Here is a 22,982-nt window from a genome sequence, read left to right on the forward strand (position 1 = left end):
AGGATTTAGTGGCATCTAGCCATGAGGTTGCAGATTGCAGGGCTCATTCTAAGGTAACGAAAACACAACAATTTTTATTTTGAAGTGATTATACACTTATTAAAACATACTTATGAATATTATATTTCATTTCTGCCAAGTCCGTTCTGCTAGATGTCAATAAATCCTACACACTGCACCTTTAATAGATGGAAGTATTAGCTCTGTCAATCATTTTGAGGGCTTTGTGGAAAGACTGTACTTGGGATAAAAGCTGCAATTTGTATTAAAGAAAACTATATGTAATTAGCTGTACCTTTCCTAAAATAATAATAATCTGTTTTTTTCAGATGACATTAAGTACATAACTAATAATGTTTTGAGAAGAGACAAGTTAACACAGTGCTTGTTTCTGACAGTAGTCCTGGTGTGTCAGGTATGTTGGTGCATGAAGGTGAACTGCACCTTCTATAATGACACTGATAATTTGAAAGGGAAGAGCGGAACTCGTCTTCTAGCTAAACATTACCTCGCAGTCCGTCTTCTCCGTTTCCTCCTGCCTCTGCTGCTTTCTGCTGAGCTACATCGGCCCGAGCCAAGCATACACCGTGACTACATGCCAGATGATGCACTGAGGGTGGTTCTGATTAAAGACCAGCCGCTATGCAGTGCTGGTACTTGTTGCGCGGCGTGTAGGTGTCTGTTGGGAAGGAAAGACTGAGTCCAAGAAGCCGAAGAAAAGAGAGAAGTGAAAGAGCAGATAGATCGACAGAAGGCCACGGTTCCCCCTCACACACACACACACATCACCACGGCCTTGATGGTGATGTATGCAAGGAAACCAACAAGAGTCAGCGATGGGTAAATTAAGCACAAACCTCCACGTTAGAATAATTAGCCCTCGAGTGTAGCTCATTTTTTGATTTGCAACCGTTAAGTCGGTTATTTATGTTTACTGGTAACCGTTAGCTATCGGCGCTACTAGCTAGCAGTTTGCCTGCAATAGGCGATGAATTCCGGGTATTTTCTCTAGGTAATCCACTAATGTTAACGTAACGATAGCTAACTGACAATATAACTATAAGCCGTGCTTATTTTCAACACATTTTGCGGCATATCTTTTTAAACATCATCACTTATTTGCTGTAAGTGACAAGATAAGCAAGCAGCTGTTGCTAAAGTGGCAATTAAGCTAACTTAGCTAACAGTAGCTAATTGGCTAAGATGTGTTTGATAAAAATGTGTTGCTAAATCAAGAAAACGAGCAGTTCAAGTGTAAAGTGTCTTTCAGTAACGTTTGTTCTTTGTGTCTACACAGGTGCACCGACAGAAGGGATTCACAATCCTATCAGGTATGACTTCAACCTGCCACTCAACACTAACGTGGCTAATCAAGGTGTCAAATACGTTTCCACTCAGATAATCATTAATTTGTTATATTGCTGTTAGGGAAACCCCACTCATACTTTTTTATATCCATGGAGTGAGTCAGGTCTCACTAACTAACCCAGCTCCAGTTAAACAAAATAAACCACTGAAGATACTCTATACATTGACTTATTTGAATATTCACCATCTGGCTTGTCAAGGAGGGATACATTTATATACCAGTATAGTTCTTCCTGAAGGCTACACTCAACAAAAGTCTTAAGTCAAAGAAGCTTGGCTTTATGCTCAAATTTGTATATTTTATGCAGAAACACACATTTCACACAGTAATTTTTAACAAAATAAGCAAAAGATAACAAAGCCATAGCCTGCTACATTCTAGTAGTTCACAAGTGGATCTACAAATCACTGAGCACAAAATAGACTCCTTATGTCTTAACTGTATAGTTTAATTCTTGAGTTGAGACTGTGAAGACCTTGTAAAAAATAAAATACAGGCCTTGCAAACACATACATTTCCCCCATACATTGAACAAACACTGAAGCCAAAGTACTACCTCTCTGGTATAGTTGTTTCTTTTTGCAGCCAAATGTTATGTCATAATGTCTAGCTGGAATCACAACATCTCATGCTCCATGAGTCTGAAGATGTCAAATTCAACTCCTCCACTCTGAATGTTACTTATTTTCATGGATTGCAGTTTTGATGTTTCTTTACTATAACTCTAAGTGATGTTGGATGTCCTCAGCAAGACGTCATTACATCCACAAGGAAACTTAGTTATGAGCGAGCGTGTGTGAAGAAAACTGCACCAGTGTCGGTTTGGTAAGTGTATGCTTATCCTTTCTAGACCCATAAATCTCAGCCAAAGAGCCAGTCCAGCAGCCTTCACCGTTACGAAAAGGTGCGTGATGGCTCGTCGGATCCCACACCCCCTTACAAGATGCTGCGACGCTCAGACGAAAGTCCTGTCAGCAGACATGCAGACGGCACAGGACATGGCAAGGCAAAGACCTCCCACACAGTTAGAGGAAAAAATGGTAAGTGGTGGTCTTGCAAATGCATGCATTTTTTAGTTTTACTTTTAAGGGTTGTAATGAGGGAAAGACAGCATCTTGGTGCTGTAGTAACCTGAGACAGATAGAAAACATCAAATGCTTGTGGCTGCTGGAAAACTAATGGCTCTCAACCTCAACTTCGAAATGTGAATTTTATTGCACCAACTTGACCTTGACATTTTTTCTGTGTTGATTGCTGACATGCTGTGTGGACTTGTTTGTCATATATGCACTCTAATTCTTAACACTGTTGAGGATACGTAAGTGCGGAGTTTGATGAAAAGCAAAACATTAACTTAGAAGCTGTCAAAGTGGACAAAATAAAGCTTTGGCTCATTTTGTCATCTCATTGCCATCAGTTTACAGTATTGCTATTACTGCTCAAATGTAAATAATGCTGATCTAAAACAATAAAATGCAACGAAAAAGTGTTCACTTGGTGGCTGCAGCTGTCAGGGTGGATTTAGTCCTCTGCAGCTTAGAACACTGTGTATTTTCTGTTACTTGATAAATGGCTTCGTTGCAGGGACCAGCGGTTCTCCTCAGGAGAACTCTCACAACAACAGCTCCCACCATGGCTCCGACTCGCATGCGACTCAGAGCAAGCCTGCAGACAGGGTAAGACGTTGTCCAGCGCTATCTGATGCTATACCCTCAGCGTTTCCTGTAACAATTTGTTGTCACGCTACTTAGGAACATGGTATGCAGGGCATTATGGAGAGTCTCTCTGTATTCAGGCATTTTTGTGAACCAACAACAGGGCATGATTGAAGCTTCATATTTATATAACAGGCTCTCTTTATAGAGGAGATGATCTGATTAGATTTATAGCTTCCTTGTTAAAAAGATTTGCCATTTGTCCATGTGAATGAGAGATGAATCCATTTCTCAGTGATTATACTGAGCAATAAGACCGGATACTCAATATTTAACTGGTTTGACACTGATTGACACTGATTTACTAAAATAATGAACACAGAGCATCTGGTTTAACATAGTAAACTATCAACAGTCAACATCATGACAGATTAACAAAACAAAAAGGTTTACTAATGTAATTTTGCATGTGCATACGCAGCATGGTTTGACTGGATATTTACTGTGCAAGCTAGTTTCAAATATGTAGCCAAAGGTAGCATGTTTATCTCCCATTTGTTCACCTTTGTGCATCCAACATAAGAGTGATTTTAAAAGAAGAGAAAGACACGGAGCAAAGGAAGAGACTTGAGGCACAGGCGCTTTGCAGTTCAGGTTTAGGAGGATTACAGAGTAAATATTGTTTTGATAATTAAGGCCTACTCATAATTATGCCAATCTATTCTTCTCTGAATTGCTTTGAAGTTCATAAGCCCGGATCAATCTGATTAGCTGTTAAATTATTGTCCATCTTTCGGAGGCCTGCGGTTGTCAAAATCTAAAATTAAATAGCCTTGTTTGACTTTTGCAGCTGTCAAGCTTCTTTGTTTATTGTCTCCTCTTACTATCAAAGGTACATCAGTTTGCTTAGGGATTGGAATTGTTAAGATTTTATTGATACCAATGCCGATATCGATAATGCTTATCAGTCCCATTCTTTATTGATTCCCTTATTGATTCCTGATCAGTTTTTTGTGTTGGAAAAAAGTAGGTCTACACAGGGTTTCAGTGTCAATGCAACGGTTTTATTATCTCCACTGTTAGTCAATGACCTTGCATGCTGATAAATATAGGAAACATAACTGGTAGATAAGATAAATGGTCCACAACCAAAAGTTAACTGCATAAATTAATGAATGAATGAATTTGAAAGCATTTTACAGTCTCCTGCCTGTATAAGAATAACAAAATAAGAGGGATGAGGAGTGCCCCGTTGTGTTATTAATGTTATGTCTCCAGCAGTGGAGAGCAGCCTCTCTGTTGCACCGTTAGCTCAGGGGAAAGCATCATTGTCCAACACTCTGAGCGGCCGCAGGGTTTTTGAGGTGAAGTAGACTGGGCACCAAGTTATTTTCTATTTTCTTTTTCTCACCTCAGAGTTGGTTTGAGTTGTTTAATGCTGCAGTGTGTGTTGGTCAGTCGGTGTCATTAGTTACCGTTGATGGCTGCTCCGCTCTGCTAACGTTAGTCTCTGAGTGACGGCGTAGGAAGTTCACAGTATACTTCGTGTTTGTCCCGCAAAGGTAATTATCTGCTCATTAAATCAAAAAATGCTTACAACCTCTCCCTTTTTCAAAGATGAATTACAAGATAGTTGAAGATAATTCTAGCATGCGCGTGCTGTAGACAGTCTGGAGGCTGCATTGCCTCGCAGTTGAGTTCCGTCTTTTTCCTTCCATCAACATCACATGCCCAGGCATCGATAAGAGGAACTGATGAGCTCAGTGGCATACGATGCTGATGGATTGGACAATTTGGAACTGGTTCTCGACTCCCATCCGTTGTGTGCTATCCTATAGATTCAAGGTAGGAGATTAGACATAATACTGCAGTATTATAAGTATTGAAAACCCCGGATAAATCAAAGAGGATTCTATTTGACAGAGATGAGATTCTACCATAATAATATTGTTATTATGGTAGATGCAAAATGTGAAACTGCAAGGTATGCAGCAACCAATGTGATATCACATTCCTTTTTGATGGTATTAATCTGCTACTACTGTCCATATTCATCTTACTTAAAAACATGCTTATTCCTTTTCTAAGAGAGAAATCCTGAAATAACAGTATCATGGAGGTACAATGAAATACCAGTCATTGGGGCCCAGGCCTCTTGTGCAAAACAGGTCAGTTTTAAACTGTGCAGTGGTAAATAGGGAAAACAAACATGATACAGTAAACTATACCTGTCCTGGAATTGTTGGAATGACTGGAATTATCAGTAGAAATATGATCATTAATATTAAACATACCAAATCCTATCCAGACTGAAAAGCCCTTATCCATTATCGAGGGTGGAAAGTGAGGGATGTTAACCTCCTTCAGGATTGTCTCATGTTGTGATCACATTTGAAATCATAAAATGATCCTTAAAGGGGACATATTATGCATATTTCTGAGTCTGTATTTTAAATCTGGGGCTCTACTTGAATATCTTTTCATGATTTGCAGTTCAGACTCCTAATTTAATTCATACTGACAATTTATGCAGCCCCTCTGTTCAGCCTCTGTCTGAAACAGGTCATTTTAGTTCCTGTCTCTATAAGGCCCCCCTCCTGATGAGCCCACTCTGTTCTGATTGGTTAGTTTCTGGACGCTGAGGCTCGGCTGACTTCCGACTGTGTCAACAAACCATGAAACCAAGTGTAGGAGCAGAATTTCACTACTTTTTCTCGTTCTTTACTTGAAACGTCAACTTCTCAAATACATTAAGAAGTTGACGTTGAGAACACAAATTGAGAACACTTAGCAACAAAGTTCGTTTATGGTTATGTGTCAGCTTGTCAGCAAGGTAGAAAAAAAGTGTTCAGAGCAGGTTTAAACCGGGGCTTTTGACTTGCAGAGAATAAGTCTGCATATGTTAATATTAAGGTTTGGAACTTTGACCATGTTTAGCATAGATATCTGACATCATAACATCATATAAATAACAGAAAATCACAAAAAGTATTATTTGATCCCTTTAAAAGAACCATACAAGTTATATCCCATTTACTTGCAAATCATTACTTAACATTGCTTCTGATTTTTTTCCTAAACCGTGCTGTAGTGTTTCATATTTTTTCATTTCTAAAGCCACTGGTATCCACTCACTTCCATTATCGAATCAAAATGATTTGTCTGACAAAATTGCTTGAACAGTGAATCTGTTGCATTGCACGTGTATAAGGTCTGCATTCATCTTTTTTTCTGTGATACACTTTAATGTGTTCATAATGTCTCTGAACCTTTATAACATCTCCCGCCCTGTCTGTCTCAGCACCAGGACCCAGCAGACGACTGGACCGAACACATCAGCTCCTCTGGGAAGAAATACTACTACAACTGTAGAACTGAGGTCTCCCAGTGGGAGAAGCCCAAGGACCTGTTGGAGAGGCAAGCCCGCTTTAATGAAATTATAACATACATTTCAAAAAAGAATATTCAAGAATATTGAAGTTTTAACCTGACACAGAAATGAAGATTTGTCATGCAGAATCATATATTATAAGAGCAGTCAGTGCACCGGTCGTAACAGAATTTCATTAGCTTAGGATACAGTGTAACTGCAGTGTGCATCTTACATATTGTAACTGTTGCTTTCAAACTCTGTTTTATCTCCTCCAGAGAACAACGACAGAAAGACTCAGTCAAGATGGCGGCAAACAGTTTCCCCAGGGACATGGACTACAGACAAGAGGCCTTGCAGGACAAAGCCACAAGTATGACATAAGCTAAATTTCTGACTTTGTTGCCATCTTCTGTTGATCACTTTCTGAATAAACATCTGAGATACAGGCAAGATTTTTTTCTGGTTTGTCTGGTGTTTAAAATATTGTGTTAAGTAACAGTGCCATGTTGTCTTGCTCTGCTTGTCGCCACAGAGACCACTTCAGGGGACCAGTCCACAGCATCCAACTCCGGCCATTCCTCCTCTTCCTCTCAGAGCCTCAACTCTGCTCCTGGTGCATTAGGTTCCACCCCCTCCACCATGCCCTCCTCCTCTTCCTCCTCTACGGGGCAGTTGCCTCAATCTGTCCAATCCCAGTCGCCTGCCTTGCTCCAGGACCCGGCCCTCCTGCATCAGCTCCTGCCAGCGCTGCAGGCTACTCTGCAGATGAACAACGGCAGCATGGACATGGCTAAGCTCAATGAGGGTGAGGATGGGAGTTAATAGGAAGTGGCTTTAATGCAACTTGTTGGTGCTGGTTGCGGATAACAAAATGGCTATTGCATCGCGTTAACATTTCCTATGAGTGGTTCTACTTCATAGTGGGGCCACCAACTGTTCCCCTTATGGCATGTATCACACAGCTTTTGATTGATAGTCCTGTGTTAACAACTGAAATGTCAGTGTTTCCTTCCTTTGTGTGTGTGTGTGTTTGTGTTTGTTTTGATCCTGTTTAACAGGCGACTGCGCACAGCTGTACCTTAGCACGGTGTGCACTTCTTGTCATTTATGATAAATTTCTTGCTGTCCTGTGTTAACCTGGCACACACATGCTTGTTTAACCCTTGAGTTAAATAGAAGTTAAATAGAAGAGAACCAGTTACTGTGGCTGGTGAAAAGATAAAATCCTTCCACTGATTTGTTTCTTATCTTCACTGTGTTTTCCAACTTAACTGTGCATGGTCGTGGACTCACCTGCGTGTCTTTGGTCACTCACCTGTGTGTGTGCGTGTGCGTGTGTGTGCGTGCGTGCGTGTGTGTACGTGTGTACATTTCCTCTTTCCTCCCTCCAGTCTTGGCAGCTGCTGTCACCCAAGCTTCCTTGCGGTCTGTGCTTCATAAGCTCCTCACTGCTGGACCTGCTTTCAACGTCACTGCTTTGCTCTCAGCTGCTCAGCACTCCAACCAAGGTACGATCTCCTCGCTCTTTCTCACCATCTGCTATCACAAACTAAACTTCCTTTTTTTATTATTTTTTTTTAAAAGAATCCTGCTGTTTCTATCCTGATAAATCAGTTTGTTTACCTCAGTCTGAAACCCATATGTTGTTATTGACCTTCTGGCAATGAAATTCTACATTTCATGAAATGAAAGAATAGGCTTACTTTTTTTTTTTTTAAACATCTGTCCCAAAACAACAGTCAGGTGCCCAAATGAACATTGAAATGGGTTTTGGTTACTGTTCACACTGGTCATTAAATGATCCCTTCCTAATGTGATTTCAGTGTAAGTGATGGAGTCAGTCCTCATTTTGAGCAAAAACGCACTCAAACATTTATCTGAAGCTAATATGAGTCTGCAGCCATCCAAATGAGGCAAATAAAGTGGATATCCTCTAAAGTTTGTCTTTTTAGTACAAAATTCCCTCCATTTTCGCACAAAGCAAGACCTGTGGATTTTAACCCCCATCACTTACATTGAAAGCACAGTAGGAAGGGATCTTTTTCATTTCAATTCAATTTTATTCATATAGCACCAAATCACCACAGAGAGCAAGTCTAGACCGTACTCTTTATTTTTAGAGAGACCCAACATTCCCTCACGAGCAAACACTTGGCGACAGCAGCAAGGGAAAAACTCCCCTTTAACGGGAAGGAACCTCAAGCAGAACCGGGCTCTCGGTGAGCAGCCATCTGCCTTGACCAGTTGGGTTGAGAGAGAAAGAGAGAGGCGGGGAGGGCACAGAGAGACGTAGAGAAGCACAACAATAATAATGATGATAATAATAGAAATATGACTAATAATAATAATGATAGCAGGCGTGGGTGTCTTTAATGGCCAGTATGAACAGGAGGAATGATTTTGGCAAGAAAAACCTCTTTGGAACTGTGTGTATTGTGTGAGAGGTTTCCAGGTTGACATCAGCTTTGTAGAATAACAAAGGTGTATTCCAGTGAATCTCGCCCTCCTCCAGCTGTAACAAAGTGTACCAGACTGTTTTAGCAGAATTCAACCTGAGGGCCCTCATATTCTATGACTATAGCTTTTTATTTTAGCTAGTTTTCAAGTTGCCTAACCGACCAATCACGTTTGCTAATATCTACCCCTAGCAAGGACTACTGCAGGCTTTTGGTTTTCATAAAGTATTGCTAGTGTTGATACATTTCTTGTTATTCATCAAGGCCAAAAGCTTGTATTTACCTGTGTGTGTGTGTGTGTGTGTGTGTGTGTGTGTGTGTGTGTGTGTGTGTGTGTGTGTTGCATCAAAGGAAAGCATTGTAATGATCCTCCATCACTCTGTACTGATTCTACCCCTGCAGCCCAGCACTCCAGTCAGTCCCCTGTGTCTCTGACGTCAGATGCATCATCACCACGACCGTACGTCTCACCACGAAACGGCACACCGCAGAGCAACCAGAAATCCCTTCTGGGCGTGCACCCCGGCAGCATTGCGTCCTCACAAACCAGGGTGAGCACCAGTATTAAAGCAGCATAGAAAAATCTCATATGAAGAATAGAAGTGTTTATGTGTTACACTGACTCACATCCTCTTTTTCACTGTCTCTCTCTTCAACCTTGTTATGGCTGCCCCTGTTTCTGCCACCTTATCTATTATGTTTTCCACCACATGCCCTGTGTTTTCATTGACTTTTTTTTCCCTTCTCTTGCAATCTTTTCTTGGCTCATCAGGGCAGTATGTCTTCAGGTAAGCAAGGCTCAGCCCCCATGGCTCAGACCACAGAGAAGCGTCCAGAAGATCCCAGGACTCTCCAGCAGAGAAGGTAGTTTCCACAGTAGAAATAACTTAATTCATCAGCACTTTCTATTTGTGGTCACTGATTCCTTGGAGTTAAAGCAAACAAATAAAAAGCCACAAAGGCTTTCAGATTAAAAAGCCAGTTTGCCCAAATTACAAAAAAAGCATATTTTCTCACTTGTCTAGTTTTGTTTTTTGTTTTCTTGTATTTTTCTTGTATTAAAAAATCAGCAGCAACATCCCTTTATAAAAAAAAAAAAAAAAGGACTTTCTACAGCAGAAAAATGAAAACTGTTGACAGTGTATCATTAGGAGTAATGGTAATGGAAAGACTTGTTTTTAAGTGTAATTTGATATGTGATTTTTATATTCATTTCTCAGTTGAGGTGGCTTAAAACTGTAGGGAAAGAAATGTGTTGCTGCATGAATCCAAAGTTGAGTCGTAACACAAAAAACCAACAACACTTTATCATATTCTGATGATGCAGCTCCTTTTTTTTTGGCATATAATTATAGTACCCCGCCTTGGCTTATCATGGCAGTTAAGAGCTGTAATACATTGATGAGAGGTTTGTTATTCAAGTTTCATCAAAATATGATGAGCAGTGCTGACACAATAATTAACAGGAACAAATGAACTCTATATATGGAATAATTTGTAATACTCCTGATGAATCTGCCAAAACATCAGTATTCCAGCATTAGGAAATATTGATCAGTTCTCTCTGCTCTACCAGCCAGGAGATCCTGTACACTGGATCAAGCATATCCGGTGCCGCGTTGCCCCACGTCCCTTCCAGCAGCACCAGTCAAACCCAGGCTGATGCCCCCAGTTCCTTCACTCCCACCCTGGCTGCTCATTTTGATGAGAGTCTCATCAGACATATCCAAGGATGGCCTTCAGAGACCACTGAGAAACAGGTAGAGTCCTTCAGATACAGCACAAACACTCGTTTGTTGTTGACTTTGACTTTCATGTAAAACTGAGCAATGTGAAGCGTAGCATTAATATCAGTCTACAGTCGCTGAGATTGGCTAGATGTTTTGATATTTGTTTGTTTTGTATCAACATAGCCTTTTCTCAGATGCCCCCCTAAAGCTAAACTTTACATCTTTTGTCCCACTAGTGGTTAGAATCTCTTTTCTCCATCTAATCATTTAGTTTTCCATCATGCAATGAGCATTACAGCTACAGCCTGCTAGTATAACTATAGAGCTTAAGTCGTGTTTAAATCTAAAATGCATCAGTGAGGTAATTTGTTCCTTGTACAGCAGGTTTACTGCATATGTTGTACAAAATAACACTGTTGTCCTAATTTAACAATACGCCCTCAACTCTGTCTGTCAGGCGGCTCGGTTGCGTGAGGACATCCACAACATGGGCAGTCTGTACATGTCAGAGATCTGCACAGAGATGAAAAACCTTCGCTCCCTGGTCAGAGTGAGTGAAATTCAGGCCACACTGAGGGAACAGAGGTGAGGCAAATGACTACATTTACGTAGACATGCTCATGTACTGATAATCATACACACACATTCACATTTTTTTTTTCCCTCAACTACAGAATCCTGTTTCTGAGGCAGCAGAGCAAAGAGCTGGACAAGCTGAAGAACCAGAACTCCTACATGGTGTGAGGACCTGACCAGAGATGGAAGGACAGGGATGGATGGATGAAAATAATGTTTAATGAAAGAGGAATAGGCACGGACAGTGAGCTGCTACAGCCTGTTTATTCTCCCTGTAAGAGCAACAGAGAAAAGCTGTTAGAAGACGGCGACTGACAACATGGAGCTCCATCATCCTGAACATCTTCTTTTCTTCTCTTTTTTAAAAAAAAAATTGTTTTTTTCCAGTGTCCCACCACATGAATTGCTCTCGTTGAAAGGTGAAACTGATGGTTCACCGAGTCGGACACTTTAACAAGTGGACAGAAAGGACCTGAGGCTCTTTTCAGACAGCACCTTTTCGGACTGTGAACCTTGGATTGTGTGTATTGTATCGGGTTAACTTGTTTTCTGGTGTGTTTTTTGATGTGTAGTGGTCAGGAAAAGATTACAATTCATTCTTGGAAAAATAAACTAAAACATCTTATAATTGAACTTCTGAAATGGACTTTGTCACTCATGGTGAGTCATGCATTGAGATTTATGGATTCAATGGCAGTGATGTTACTAATGTTATTTTTAATTCACTATACTCGTCAGTGATTTCGCCATCCCGGTGTGTCTTGGAGCTGGATCGGTTTTACATGTCTTGACATGAGATTAAGCGACCAGACCTTTCTGAAAAATGCTTAAATGTGCTTCAGTTGTTTCATCCCAGTTGATGGGAATCTGCTTTATGGTTCCAGTAGTGCAAATTCACTGGGAAGTTATGGCTAGTTATGTCAAACACACTCCAGATGTTTCAGAGCCATTGTGCGAAAGCCTACATTATTGGACCTAGGTTGGCTGCTAGTACATATGAGGTTGTATTCAGTTGTAGCCCTGCTGGCTGTTCCCTTCTGCGAATTTTTTTTTTTTTTTTTTTGTATAATTGTCAACATTTTGTTGTCCTCCAAGTCCAATTGGGGAAATACTTCATTCCTGTGTGCAGCGTAGCAAGAGATTGTGTAAAAGAATAGCAAAGTGACTGAATTTACATTGATGTAAATTATTGTTGCACATGATTGATTACGTCCTTGTAGTCATAACAGAAAAGATCAATGGAAAAAAAAAATTTTCTTTCAAGAAGGAAACTCATGTTTTGTTTCATTGTTGTCTTTGTTCAGCCGTCATGGCTGCAGCCCTTTTATCAGCTGACTCTTGCCAGATTTGGCGGCTTCTTTGAAGGGTTCATTCATGACGAGACGGTATACTTTTTATATAAACAGGAAAGATCACATTAAAATGCAGTCGTACACTTCTACACCCACAAAGCGAGTTCCTTTTGTCTCTCAGCTGTTCTTTTCCTTGTCCTTGAATAGTTTCCACCAGATCTGATGTGCACACTTTTTTTGGGGAGGGGTGGGTGGTGGGGTTGGGGAAGGGGTGGGGGTGGGGGGGGCTTTGTATTCCATAAAATATGAGAATAAAATATTATACCACACCTCCTGTTTAACTTTTACTTACAGTTCAGCTGCTTTAGACTTTGATTAAGGTTATGTGCGTGTGCTTAATGCCCTTCCTGATGAATTCTAAATTAAAGTATGCAATTATGGATCCAGAGGAGGGTTCGGGTGACAGCTTTGAGCATCAGGATAAGAAGATCCAGTTTGTTAATTACTAGTCAGGTGAAGTTTTTCCCCAGAGGCTTAGAGAATTATCGAGTATTAATGGAGTATCTGCTGTGTATCTAGAAGACAGCTCCTGCTCTCGCCACAAGATGGTGACAGTAAGCAATCTTATCTTCAGTCAATGTGTGTATTTTTGCTCTCTCTCCTCTATCAGATTAAAAACCTATTACTGTATATGTCACACATAAAATGTAGCCTAAACAGAAAGGTGGATAAAATCAGAATCGAGTTGACCCGTGTTGGGGTTCTTGGCCAATTCTTAGGCAATACACACGCATAGGTGCACAGATGATGGATGATAATAATACAGAGCTGCCGATTGACAAGACAAGAGCATGATGAAAAACAGTGGAAAATACTATTTCACTATTTAAATGTATATGTTGGATGACATTGACCATGGCCTTTTAGTTAGAACACCTCAGCAGCTTTTCTGCTTGCACAGCTCCACAGTGAGCTTGTGGGCCTTCTGCTTTGTCCTCATTTACACACTCAACAAACACTGTTTTCAGCTGGGTCATACCTTAAAATAACTAAAATACTTACTGTATGCGCATGTGATTTTTTTCCTCTCCTCAGGTGCAGTTCTTGCAACTTTTACCAATGGCTCAATGACAATATCCTCATGAAACTTAAGAAGATTCACAAAGTAATAATAATAGTAACCCAAAAGATTATTGATATTTAATTGTTTAAAAGTCTGATAATGTATCAACCAGTTGTCATTTGTTTTACATAAACACATTACAGAAATATTTTTGATAATGAACCCTTAAATGTGGTATTATGCATTGCACTACTACATTAACAGCTGAAAAATAGTGTCAGTGTTCTCTGGTGGACAAACTATGTAAAGGTGTTACTGTTTTAAATTACGTTAAACATATCGGGCATTTATGAACTGTAATTTTTTGTTACATTTATGCCAATAACTAATAATGAGCTAATGTTTAGTCAGCAATCATCAGCCTAAGTCTAATAGTAATAAACTAAATATACTGTATATTGAATTTTCAGTAATCTATAAACCAAATGGTTTAAATTAATGGTAACGGTAACGGTAATGGAATTTCATGAGGTGCTTAGAGCATTAAAGTTCAACTGAAATTAAACTGCCTTTTTTGTCTACTACAGTATACATATCTGCTTTATAAATCACTTCTTAAATCGGAAACCAAAAGGGAGAAATTTATATTTTAAATTAGATGGATAAACGGAGACCTTATTTCGATACAGCAAATCGAATCTCACATTAAGCGATAACGTGACGTTCTATCGTAGGCAGAGCAGATGGTCACACTGAGCCTGATAGCATCCTGCTACACAACACAAGAGCCACAGACTCTGAACAACAACCCTCATTAGCTTTCCTGCTAAAGTCTCCTTACCTAACTTACAAACATGAACACATCTCTTGTCCTACACCTTAGCTTGTTGAACGAGCTGCCAAACAAACAAATTCACCAGGGAAAAATGCACTGCTAACGTAAGTTTGCAGGATAGATAACTAATTAGCTGCTCAGCTACAGCACATCAAACAGCATGTAAACATACCTGCATACCTGACCAGTTAGATGCTGGTTTGGTCATTGCTCTTGAAAATCCATGTTAGCAACACACTGTCTGTCCATGACGTATAGCAGCAGCACTTTGATTACTTTGTCTCTGTTCCGTACAGTGTAAAATCAGTAGCCTGCTAGCTAATGTGAATCAAACACAGTGACATGCCCCCCAGCGGGCTGAGACAAGAATGAGCATTTCTGATTTTTCCCCAAAGAATCTTTTTTCTTCATTCTAATAATACAAAACTATTAACAATACATTTAAAAAAACACGTTGACATTATTTTTGACTGCAAAGAGGGATGATTAAATGTGATTTCAGATGGACTTTAAAAAAGTGAAAGCCTTCTCTCGTTCAAGAAACTTTCACTAGATGTTACTAATAATAATCCGCAAACTTCATTGTGAACAGTTTTCAATGGAACAACTTTCTACCGAAATTATTCCCTCTTACTGCTGACAGTATAATCTGTGGATTATCAAGAGTAACGTCAATATTGTTTCTGGAATTTGAAGTTATTTTTGCCACAAACAAAATCCGAGTCACCTAAGTTATATTGGAGTAAAGGCAGAAATCTCAGAAGGATATCTCAAATAAAACAAATATATCTGTGTAATGGGTTGGAAATGCCACATGTTAAGTTTTTTATGTAAACAGACACCCCCTAATTTTTTGTTAATTATTTGAATTAATCTAACTCTGTTTATACAGTTTTGACATCAGGTCAATACTCAAAGATGTCATTAGACAGCGCTCTAATGCCACTGTGGATACCTGGGGGAGATCACGCTTACCTGCTCTGCTCATGCGCAGCTCAATATTAAATAAGCATCGGCTAAAGCAAGACGCTAACTTTGGCTCTCTCCCTTATTAATCCACAGGTATGTTAAAACTTGCTTTTCTATGATTAGCTCTGTTTACTAGCTAATGTAAATGCATTGCAAATCGTTCTGTGAAGTTGTGACATGGTTTAGAGATGTATTTGGAACGTATTTTTGTTGCTGTGTGTTTTCGTGGGCGCCGCCATTGAGAATATTTACCTCCGTGAATTTCGGTTTTCTACTATTTTGTCAGTGAAAGTTTCAGACCTTTGCATGTGGTAACATATAAAAATGTGTTTAAAAGATTGTTTTAGAGTATAAGCCAGTCAGTCGCGAGTTAATGGTAAATAGAGACGCTATATTCAAGCCAGTTTCACTTCCGGTCGCTCGTTAACAAGGCAGAGTCGCGCCATTTTGTTAAGAGGTTAAGTGCAAGTGCAGGTGAGTGTTATGCTAATGTTGCTGAAAGGCTCTGTGTAGGTCATATCAGTGTAGGATGAGTCTAACTGTGGTGTTAAGATAGGTTAAAATAGGAGTGATTGTAGTAATGTCAGTAAAGTAAGTGTGATTTGGGTAATATAATTTTTGTGCTGTTATATTATATTTAAGTATATTAATAAAAATAATATATTAAAAATAAATATATTAATAAATATAAAATAAATATACATATTTCTTATATATATATCTTAAATTATATTTTATATATAAAGTACATTATATTTTAGTTAAGCCTATTATTTATTTAGAAATGTAAGTCATATTTTAAATTCGTGTGAAGTTGTTTTTCTTTAGACAGAATGTTTTATACTGTTTATTGTGAATTTGGTTTCAACATTTATTTTATTTCTGTAACATGTTTTGGTGTGAATGTGAAATATGAACTTTGAAGCAGCAGGTTTCAGGAAACTGACGTAACTGAGAAATATGTAGTTTTATACTGTTGTGTTAAATATTAAATGAGCATCGGCTAGAGCAAGACGCTAACTTTGGCTCTCTCCCTTATTAATGCACATTATTGGCTACATAGTGCACCCTTGCCTGTGTAACCTTTGCTGCCGGTCCAGATTCCCCCTAGGTCTGGCACTGGTAACATCTGCATGGCTTGATGAGATCCCCTTCAGAGAATTAAGCATCCAGCAGACTGCGCATACACTTGATGGTAGCTGATCATGTTTGCATATAAATTTATTAATGACTTACAACTTAAAAACATGTTCACTAACATAGTGTTCATGTTCCTCTTTTAACATATCAAGCAAATTTAGTCCTTCACTGGAGATTTGTTGCACTAAGGCTGACCAGCTTTAATGGGTAGAAAGATGTGTTTGTGTCTTCTGTTGGCACATATGTTTGATCTCTTCAATTGCAATGAATTGCAAGAATGAGCATGAGAAAACCAGAGTATTGCTGTTTTTCACTGAGTTGAACATTACTGTTGTTGATATAACGTTTTGTTGCCTTGCTGTGGGGGAAGTTTGAGGCTTCAGATCCAACAAAGGAAAACCTTTCTATACTTTTGCACTGGTCAGCATTGGCCCCCTTGAGAACTGGAACCAATGAATTTTCTTTACACTCTACTAAACTGTGTATTGTGTATTCAAATTTTACCCTCCATTTCATTTATTACCATTTAATCATAACACAACAGAGCCCACACCTAATCTTCTTGTAGTTATCAGAAGGCATGGAGCATGCCAGAGATTGCAGTGTGCCGCTCTCATTACAAACCAATCTGCAACAGTCTCCACTTTCCGTTCCAGCTTCATCACTAGCATAGCAGTAAACACAATTAAAAACCCATTCAATTCATTATGTGATCTATGACTCAGAGTGGAACAATTCATTTTAAGATTGGTCTGACCTAAGATAATTAAGACTTTATCTATCTCATTTATTTATTTTTATCTGATTGCCAAAACCAAATTGTTATGTGTTAATTGCCTCTTGAAAGTTATCCTGAAAGACTCAGTTGTTATAAATATTTTTTTCTTTTTTCTTTTTTTTGTCTTTTTGAGCATCTACAGCAAATACTCCAATTTACTCTGAATATAACATTGTTGGACTGAGGATTAAAAAAAAGAGATCAAAATCGATGTAGCAGAACCAGAGATATCATCTTTTTTACTCCAGGCATTCCTCTTCCTTGTCACAATCTGGCCTACATTACCCAAAATGCCACTTAATCGCTGATGGTTCGTTCAGAGATTCGGATGTGTTGTGCTAGTATCGGCTAATGTAGCCTTGACCCGCTAGCCTCAGGCAGAGAGACAAAGATCTGGTGACCTCACTTCTTTTGAACTCCACATCTCCAGATTTTTTTTCATTTTCAAACTTGCAGTTTTCAGCCCGAACTGACATCACAGCAATTTATCAGTTTATGTGCAGCTCCTTCTGGAACCATAGAGAAAGCACATTTTTATCACATATGCAGTAGTAGGCTACACCCCAAGACCTGTAAGCAGACTTTGATTTGTAAAATTGGTATAGCTCCCCTGTAAATAAATTGCAGTATATTTGTGTGGATACAAAAGTTCATCACTTGCTTTTTGAATCACAGCTGATGCTGAATCTCAAGCTCAGTGATACATTTGAATGTTTCACCACATTAATGGTGAGGGATGGTAAACCCTGCTCTCCATTGATCCCTGTCAAGCCTACAGCCTCTGAATCACTGAGGTCAAGATAGGGTCAATGTTTCCATAATGATGCAGGTCATAGGTAATTGTTGAGGTGCTTGTTGAATGTCCCTTGTGCCTTTCCAGGAAAACAAGGAGGACATGCTGGGCCATCATCACCCTCTGTACCCAGTTCACCTGTCTCTCTGTCACCCTTTTAAAGCACTGATTAATGTTATACTGTATCAAAAGTCCCTTCTACTGCAGCTTGGGTGAGAGCATTGTTCAGAGGTTTTCTGGTTCTGCTACTACTGTCCACTGCAGGTGTTTCCTCTTAAAGTGAAGCCTTTTCAAAAGCATCTTCCAGGCTTCTTGACTGCTTGTACATCTCCTTTCTTATCATCTTTGGCTACACTAGTTCTCCCTGCCAGCAACAGCAGCAGAGTAAGCGCAGCAGCTTCACCGTGGTGTGTAAACCCTCTGATCACAAGCCCGTTGGGAGATTTCCTCTCATGTGAGACAATACTATAAAAATGCAACTATAAAAGAAATGAGGCAAAAGTAATTCTCAAACTATTACAATGTAGTAGTAAATGTGGAAAAGTGTATTGCAATGTCACTTTTTATTTCCACTTTTGTTAAACAACTTTTACTGACATGTTTCATCACTCTATGTTACAAGGTTGAACTCTTTTGCAACCATCAGCAGGAATTTAAAATTCTGTCAAAGGTACTCTGGACAAGATATTGCTCTCTTTGCCCATGAGGCAGCTCAGAAACATTGCACGTTATATCATTCCTTAAACCCTGATAGGCTTGATCACTGTCACCTTATATAACAACCAATATTTCTCTGCACCGGATGATTGATAGATCCCATCTCTGCAGCCTTCGATCCCTCAGTGTTTGCTTCATACAGCGCAGGTTAAAGGTCATCTTCATCTACTTGTACCTTCACTGGGTTCGGCTTCTTCTCCTCTGGGGATTTTGTATCGTCTCCTCACACACTGAACCTCAATCAGCCTCTCATCTGTCAGAGTGTGTGAGACACCGGGCAGTCCCGGTGTCCTATGGTCCCTTTCGCCAGCGGTGTCCTTGGGGGACATGGGTAACCGTGCTGATTACCTGTCATACTATATTTATCGCTGTCACACATTTATTTATGGGTCCCACTGTTCCAAGTGAACCAGCTGTGAGCTCAGCCATTAGCCCCGTTTCTCTATTCACTGCTCCTCCCCACCTCTCTTCAATTAGCCCTGTTCCCTCTCCACCCCACCTTTGTCCACCTCTTTTCTTACCTCACCCCTCTGGCTTTTCTCCTGATCTCACCCTTTCTCCTCATTTTTTAATCGCCCAATTTTCTCCTGTGTGCATATCATCCTCCTCACCCTTCCACTGACCGTTTACAACCCCGACATCATTGACTCCCTACTACTCTCCCATCGTCACAGCCAGAGGGGTCACATTAAAGTGACCGATCTCCCCTCAAACTGAACTCAACATCGACAGAGGGGGTTTGCTTTGGTTGACTTTGTAAAACTTTTGATAAATGAGAGAGCTGGTGGCCAATGCCTTTTAAAGCTCACATCGTGTCGACTGTCATTGAGACATGTGAGGTGAGACTGGGACATGTGTCATTATGCAGCATCTCCAACTAATGCAGCACAACTAGTGCTGTAAAGACTTCAGCTCTAGCTTTCATGATCATTTCTACATTAGTGTAACATGTGGCTTGATGGTCGCAAGCAATCTTGTGATTTACTATCCCAGGCCAACTGATTCCTAGAAGCAACTTTAGATGTGATGTGGAACAGTGGTGTTGGCAGCAAAACCTGATATGAAAATGATGTTTTCTGTGTTCACATAATGGTCTTTCTCTCTCTTTTTTTTTTTTTTTTTTTTTTTTTAAAGATGAATAATACTACTACTATTAAAGGCCCTGAAAACTTTTGGTAACACTTTCTATGATGCCCATGTCTGTAATGCATTATAAACATACTTACACACTTTATAACCTGCTTACAGCACTGTATAATTATAGTTGTAAGCACTCAAATATTCATAATGCTTTATAACAATAATCATAACACATTATAAAGCATTTTATAATGACATAAGGTCAAGTATCATAATACTTCATAATTGCTGGTCACTTGCTGACATTTCTTTGGAAGGATCATAATGTATTATAATTCTCATAGTTGTAATACAGTTGAAGTATTATGATACTTGACCTTATAAGTCATTATAAAATGTTTTATAATGAGTTATGATTATATAGCATTATGAATATTTATGAGCAATTGTAACTATAATTATACAGTACCATAAGAAGATTATAATGCATTATAAGTATGTTTATGATGCATTATATACATGGGCATCATAGAAAGTGTTACCAAACTTTTTTCTCGTTACTACTGTATGAGCCATGATTTCCTTTATGAACACAATATTTTCTGCCAAACTTTGGGTTATTTCACATTAGAAATTTCTGTCTGTTTTCTCTTCACTGGTTTGAATGGGACGGGGCTTGGTGGAGAAACATGATTTCACATATTTCCGTCCACTAATCAGGGTTTAGAAATATTTGAATCACAGTCTGATGACAGCTGTGGGGTTATCTTATGATGTCATTTAAATCTGATCAAGTCCCAATGAAGCAGAATAATCTATTAATCTTTTCCCAAATTTTAAAGCTGCTGCATTCAGTATATTTAAATTAACAATTGATCACATGACTTGTATGTGAAAGTGGTCACTGATAGTGATGAACCCACAGAGAATTATCACTTGACTTTGCAGTTCCCCTCAGTTTCCAGAGCTTTATAGTAGCTCATTGTTTTGGTTTTCCGGATCCCAAATTTACTGTTACTGCTCTCATAGTGTTGTTTTCGGCTGCAGCAGCATAAAAGCTCTAAAAACTGACTGTATGCTACCGGCTAGCACCAAACAGCAGAGACAAAGTTAGCGACTAGCTGGTGAACATTGCAGATCATTTAGCTTAAGATCCAGATATTTACCACAGGAGTTTGTAGAGACCAAAATAGGGCTAAAAGGGCATCCAGTAACTTAGTGGTTAAGATGCATACCATATAACTGCAACATCCCTGGTTCAACAATCGAAAAGGTTGTAAAACTTTCTCTCATAGTTGTCTTTACGACATGTTTTTGCTGCCTCCAAGTGGCCAAGAAAAAACATTTTTGCAAGTTTAATTTTTATTGTTGCTTATTTAGTCAAGAATATTGTATTGATTTCCTGTAAAATACCCTGAAACCAGGTTTTCAGGGGGTTTAAGATCACAGTGATAAATTGCATGGATGCATTATATCATACATTGTCATAGGTGCTCACATTTGCCACCAAAAACTTGAGTTCCTGGGAAAATTGGTCTAATAGCACTTAGTTATCTCTGCAGTACCATGAGACATTTGTCATTTACCAATGGAAACATTGTCTCATAAACTATTCAAATCACAACTCTTCTTGTCTGTGGTAATAGAGCCTCTCAAAATTACAATGAATATACTGACAGTCGGAATTGCCTTTCTGCAAGTGCCTATATGCATCTTTTATTTGTTTTTATTTATTTCCCAGACTAATCTGTTTTCCAGCCGAGGGACTTCTGTAATCTGTCTATCTAAACATTGATGGCTCATCTTTTAAATGGCTTGCACACAGACTGCATAAAAATATCAGTTGTTTTTGAGAGTTTATGACTTTTTAAACCAAAATTGCAAAGAATTATTCTGTCGCATAACCATAGTAGTTTATTGTAGACAGAGGTAAGATGTATTTACAGAGACATCTCAAGATAAAAAGTTAGATCTGTTCCAAAGCAGAAGTGGGGCACAATTTAGAGTAGCAGTGGATTTCTTTTCCTGTCAGTTATGTTAATGTGACCTGATGTAAATGTGCTTATTTATACATTTACCTTAGTCCTGATTGTATGCAAGATAGAGAATACACATAATGCATATATAAATACAAATCCATATGGAATACTGTATGGGTGAAGATTAATATATTCAGATATAATGTATTAGGGTACAATTGGGCAGGATAGCACTGACTGTCAGAAACTGTAACAATACAGAGTCACCACAGGGGAGTGCTCTTAGTTAGTGGTCAGACATTGTGATGAAGTTTCTTAGAAAATGAGCTTTGATCCAAGTGTGAGTCTAACACATATCCATGAGCAAATTACTGTCTGCCATTAGTGCTAAAACCACACATTGAAATTGTAATGAACATGGAACTACTGAGATATTAGATGCTTTTGTGGTATTTGGCCTGAGGTTTAGACCAAGAGTCCTAAAGGTTTCTAAATAGGAGATAAAAAATACATTAAAGAGAGGTCATGGCTTTCTTGCATTAGAATATTCAATTTCTTCTACAAATCTACAGAGGTGTTACAGGGAATGGAAAAAGGTTGAATTTATTTCTGAACAGTGAGGCTGAAAAGTCAGGCACTCTCAGAAAGCTCTGTTGGGTGCTGTAGATATGAGTCACACCTACTATCACATCGCTCTCTTGAGGATTCATGGTCTGGGACTACTGGAACTTGCAAATTAAGACTATTAAAGGGACAATCCACTGATTATACAGATGACATTCAGTTCACTCATTATGAGGATCACAAATCAAACGAAACAACTAAATCCTGATGATATCATCAAGGTTATCATCAAATGGGCCTGAGACTTCAAATTTAGAACAGAAATACTGCATTACAAACTCAAGCTTGAACTTGAACTTCCCCAGATGGGGGAAGGGTCTAGGATCCAGTGTTTTTGGAACTTGACCCATACGAGGACCCAAAAGTCAGGATATCTCTGCACCGATTTTTACCTCTTTTTTTTTTTTTTTTTTTTTTTTAAATTGCCTGATCTTAACCCCTTAACATTTATGGAGGTGCAATACTAAATCACTTCAGTACCAAGCAGCCAGAAACAGTCACCAGTGACTCAGGATGAGTCTTAGGGTCTGAGCTATAGGTAGAATTATCTTTG

The 22,982-nt window shown here is 39.1% G+C and overlaps 2 protein-coding genes across 2 annotated transcripts in view; one reads left to right on the plus strand and one right to left on the minus strand.

Moving 5' to 3' along the window:
* Nucleotides 1-598, minus strand: part of LOC137193805 (MAGUK p55 subfamily member 7-like) — a 34,754-nt gene extending 34,156 nt beyond the window's left edge. Inside the window, exon 1 of the mRNA XM_067605184.1 lies at nt 509-598. Coding sequence (XP_067461285.1) covers nt 509-582 — 74 coding nt within the window. The 5' untranslated portion in view covers nt 583-598. The remainder of the gene's footprint in view (nt 1-508) is intronic.
* LOC137193806 (WW domain-containing adapter protein with coiled-coil-like) lies at nt 538-11,792 on the plus strand. Its single transcript, XM_067605186.1, has 13 exons — nt 538-840; nt 1,298-1,331; nt 2,220-2,409; nt 2,954-3,045; nt 6,326-6,441; nt 6,673-6,767; nt 6,930-7,202; nt 7,789-7,905; nt 9,256-9,404; nt 9,626-9,717; nt 10,430-10,613; nt 11,041-11,168; nt 11,258-11,792. The coding sequence occupies exons 1-13, from the start codon at nt 800-802 to the stop codon at nt 11,325-11,327; spliced, it is 1,581 nt and encodes a 526-aa protein (XP_067461287.1). The 5' UTR covers nt 538-799; the 3' UTR covers nt 11,328-11,792.
* Nucleotides 11,793-22,982: the final 11,190 nt, after the last annotated feature.

The sequence above is a fragment of the Thunnus thynnus genome, chromosome 12 (genome assembly GCF_963924715.1).
Source record: "Thunnus thynnus chromosome 12, fThuThy2.1, whole genome shotgun sequence".
NCBI classification, from domain to species: domain Eukaryota; kingdom Metazoa; phylum Chordata; class Actinopteri; order Scombriformes; family Scombridae; genus Thunnus; species Thunnus thynnus.

Bases quoted from the DNA above. Each gene is read 5' to 3' on its own strand.
- LOC137193806 (XM_067605186.1), top strand. From the start codon at position 800: ATGGTGATGTATGCAAGGAAACCAACAAGAGTCAGCGATGG. The intron at 10,614-11,040 runs GTAGAGTCCTTC...TCTGTCTGTCAG, and splicing joins CAGAGACCACTGAGAAACAG to GCGGCTCGGTTGCGTGAGGA. The intron at 11,169-11,257 runs GTGAGGCAAATG...CCTCAACTACAG, and splicing joins GCCACACTGAGGGAACAGAG to AATCCTGTTTCTGAGGCAGC.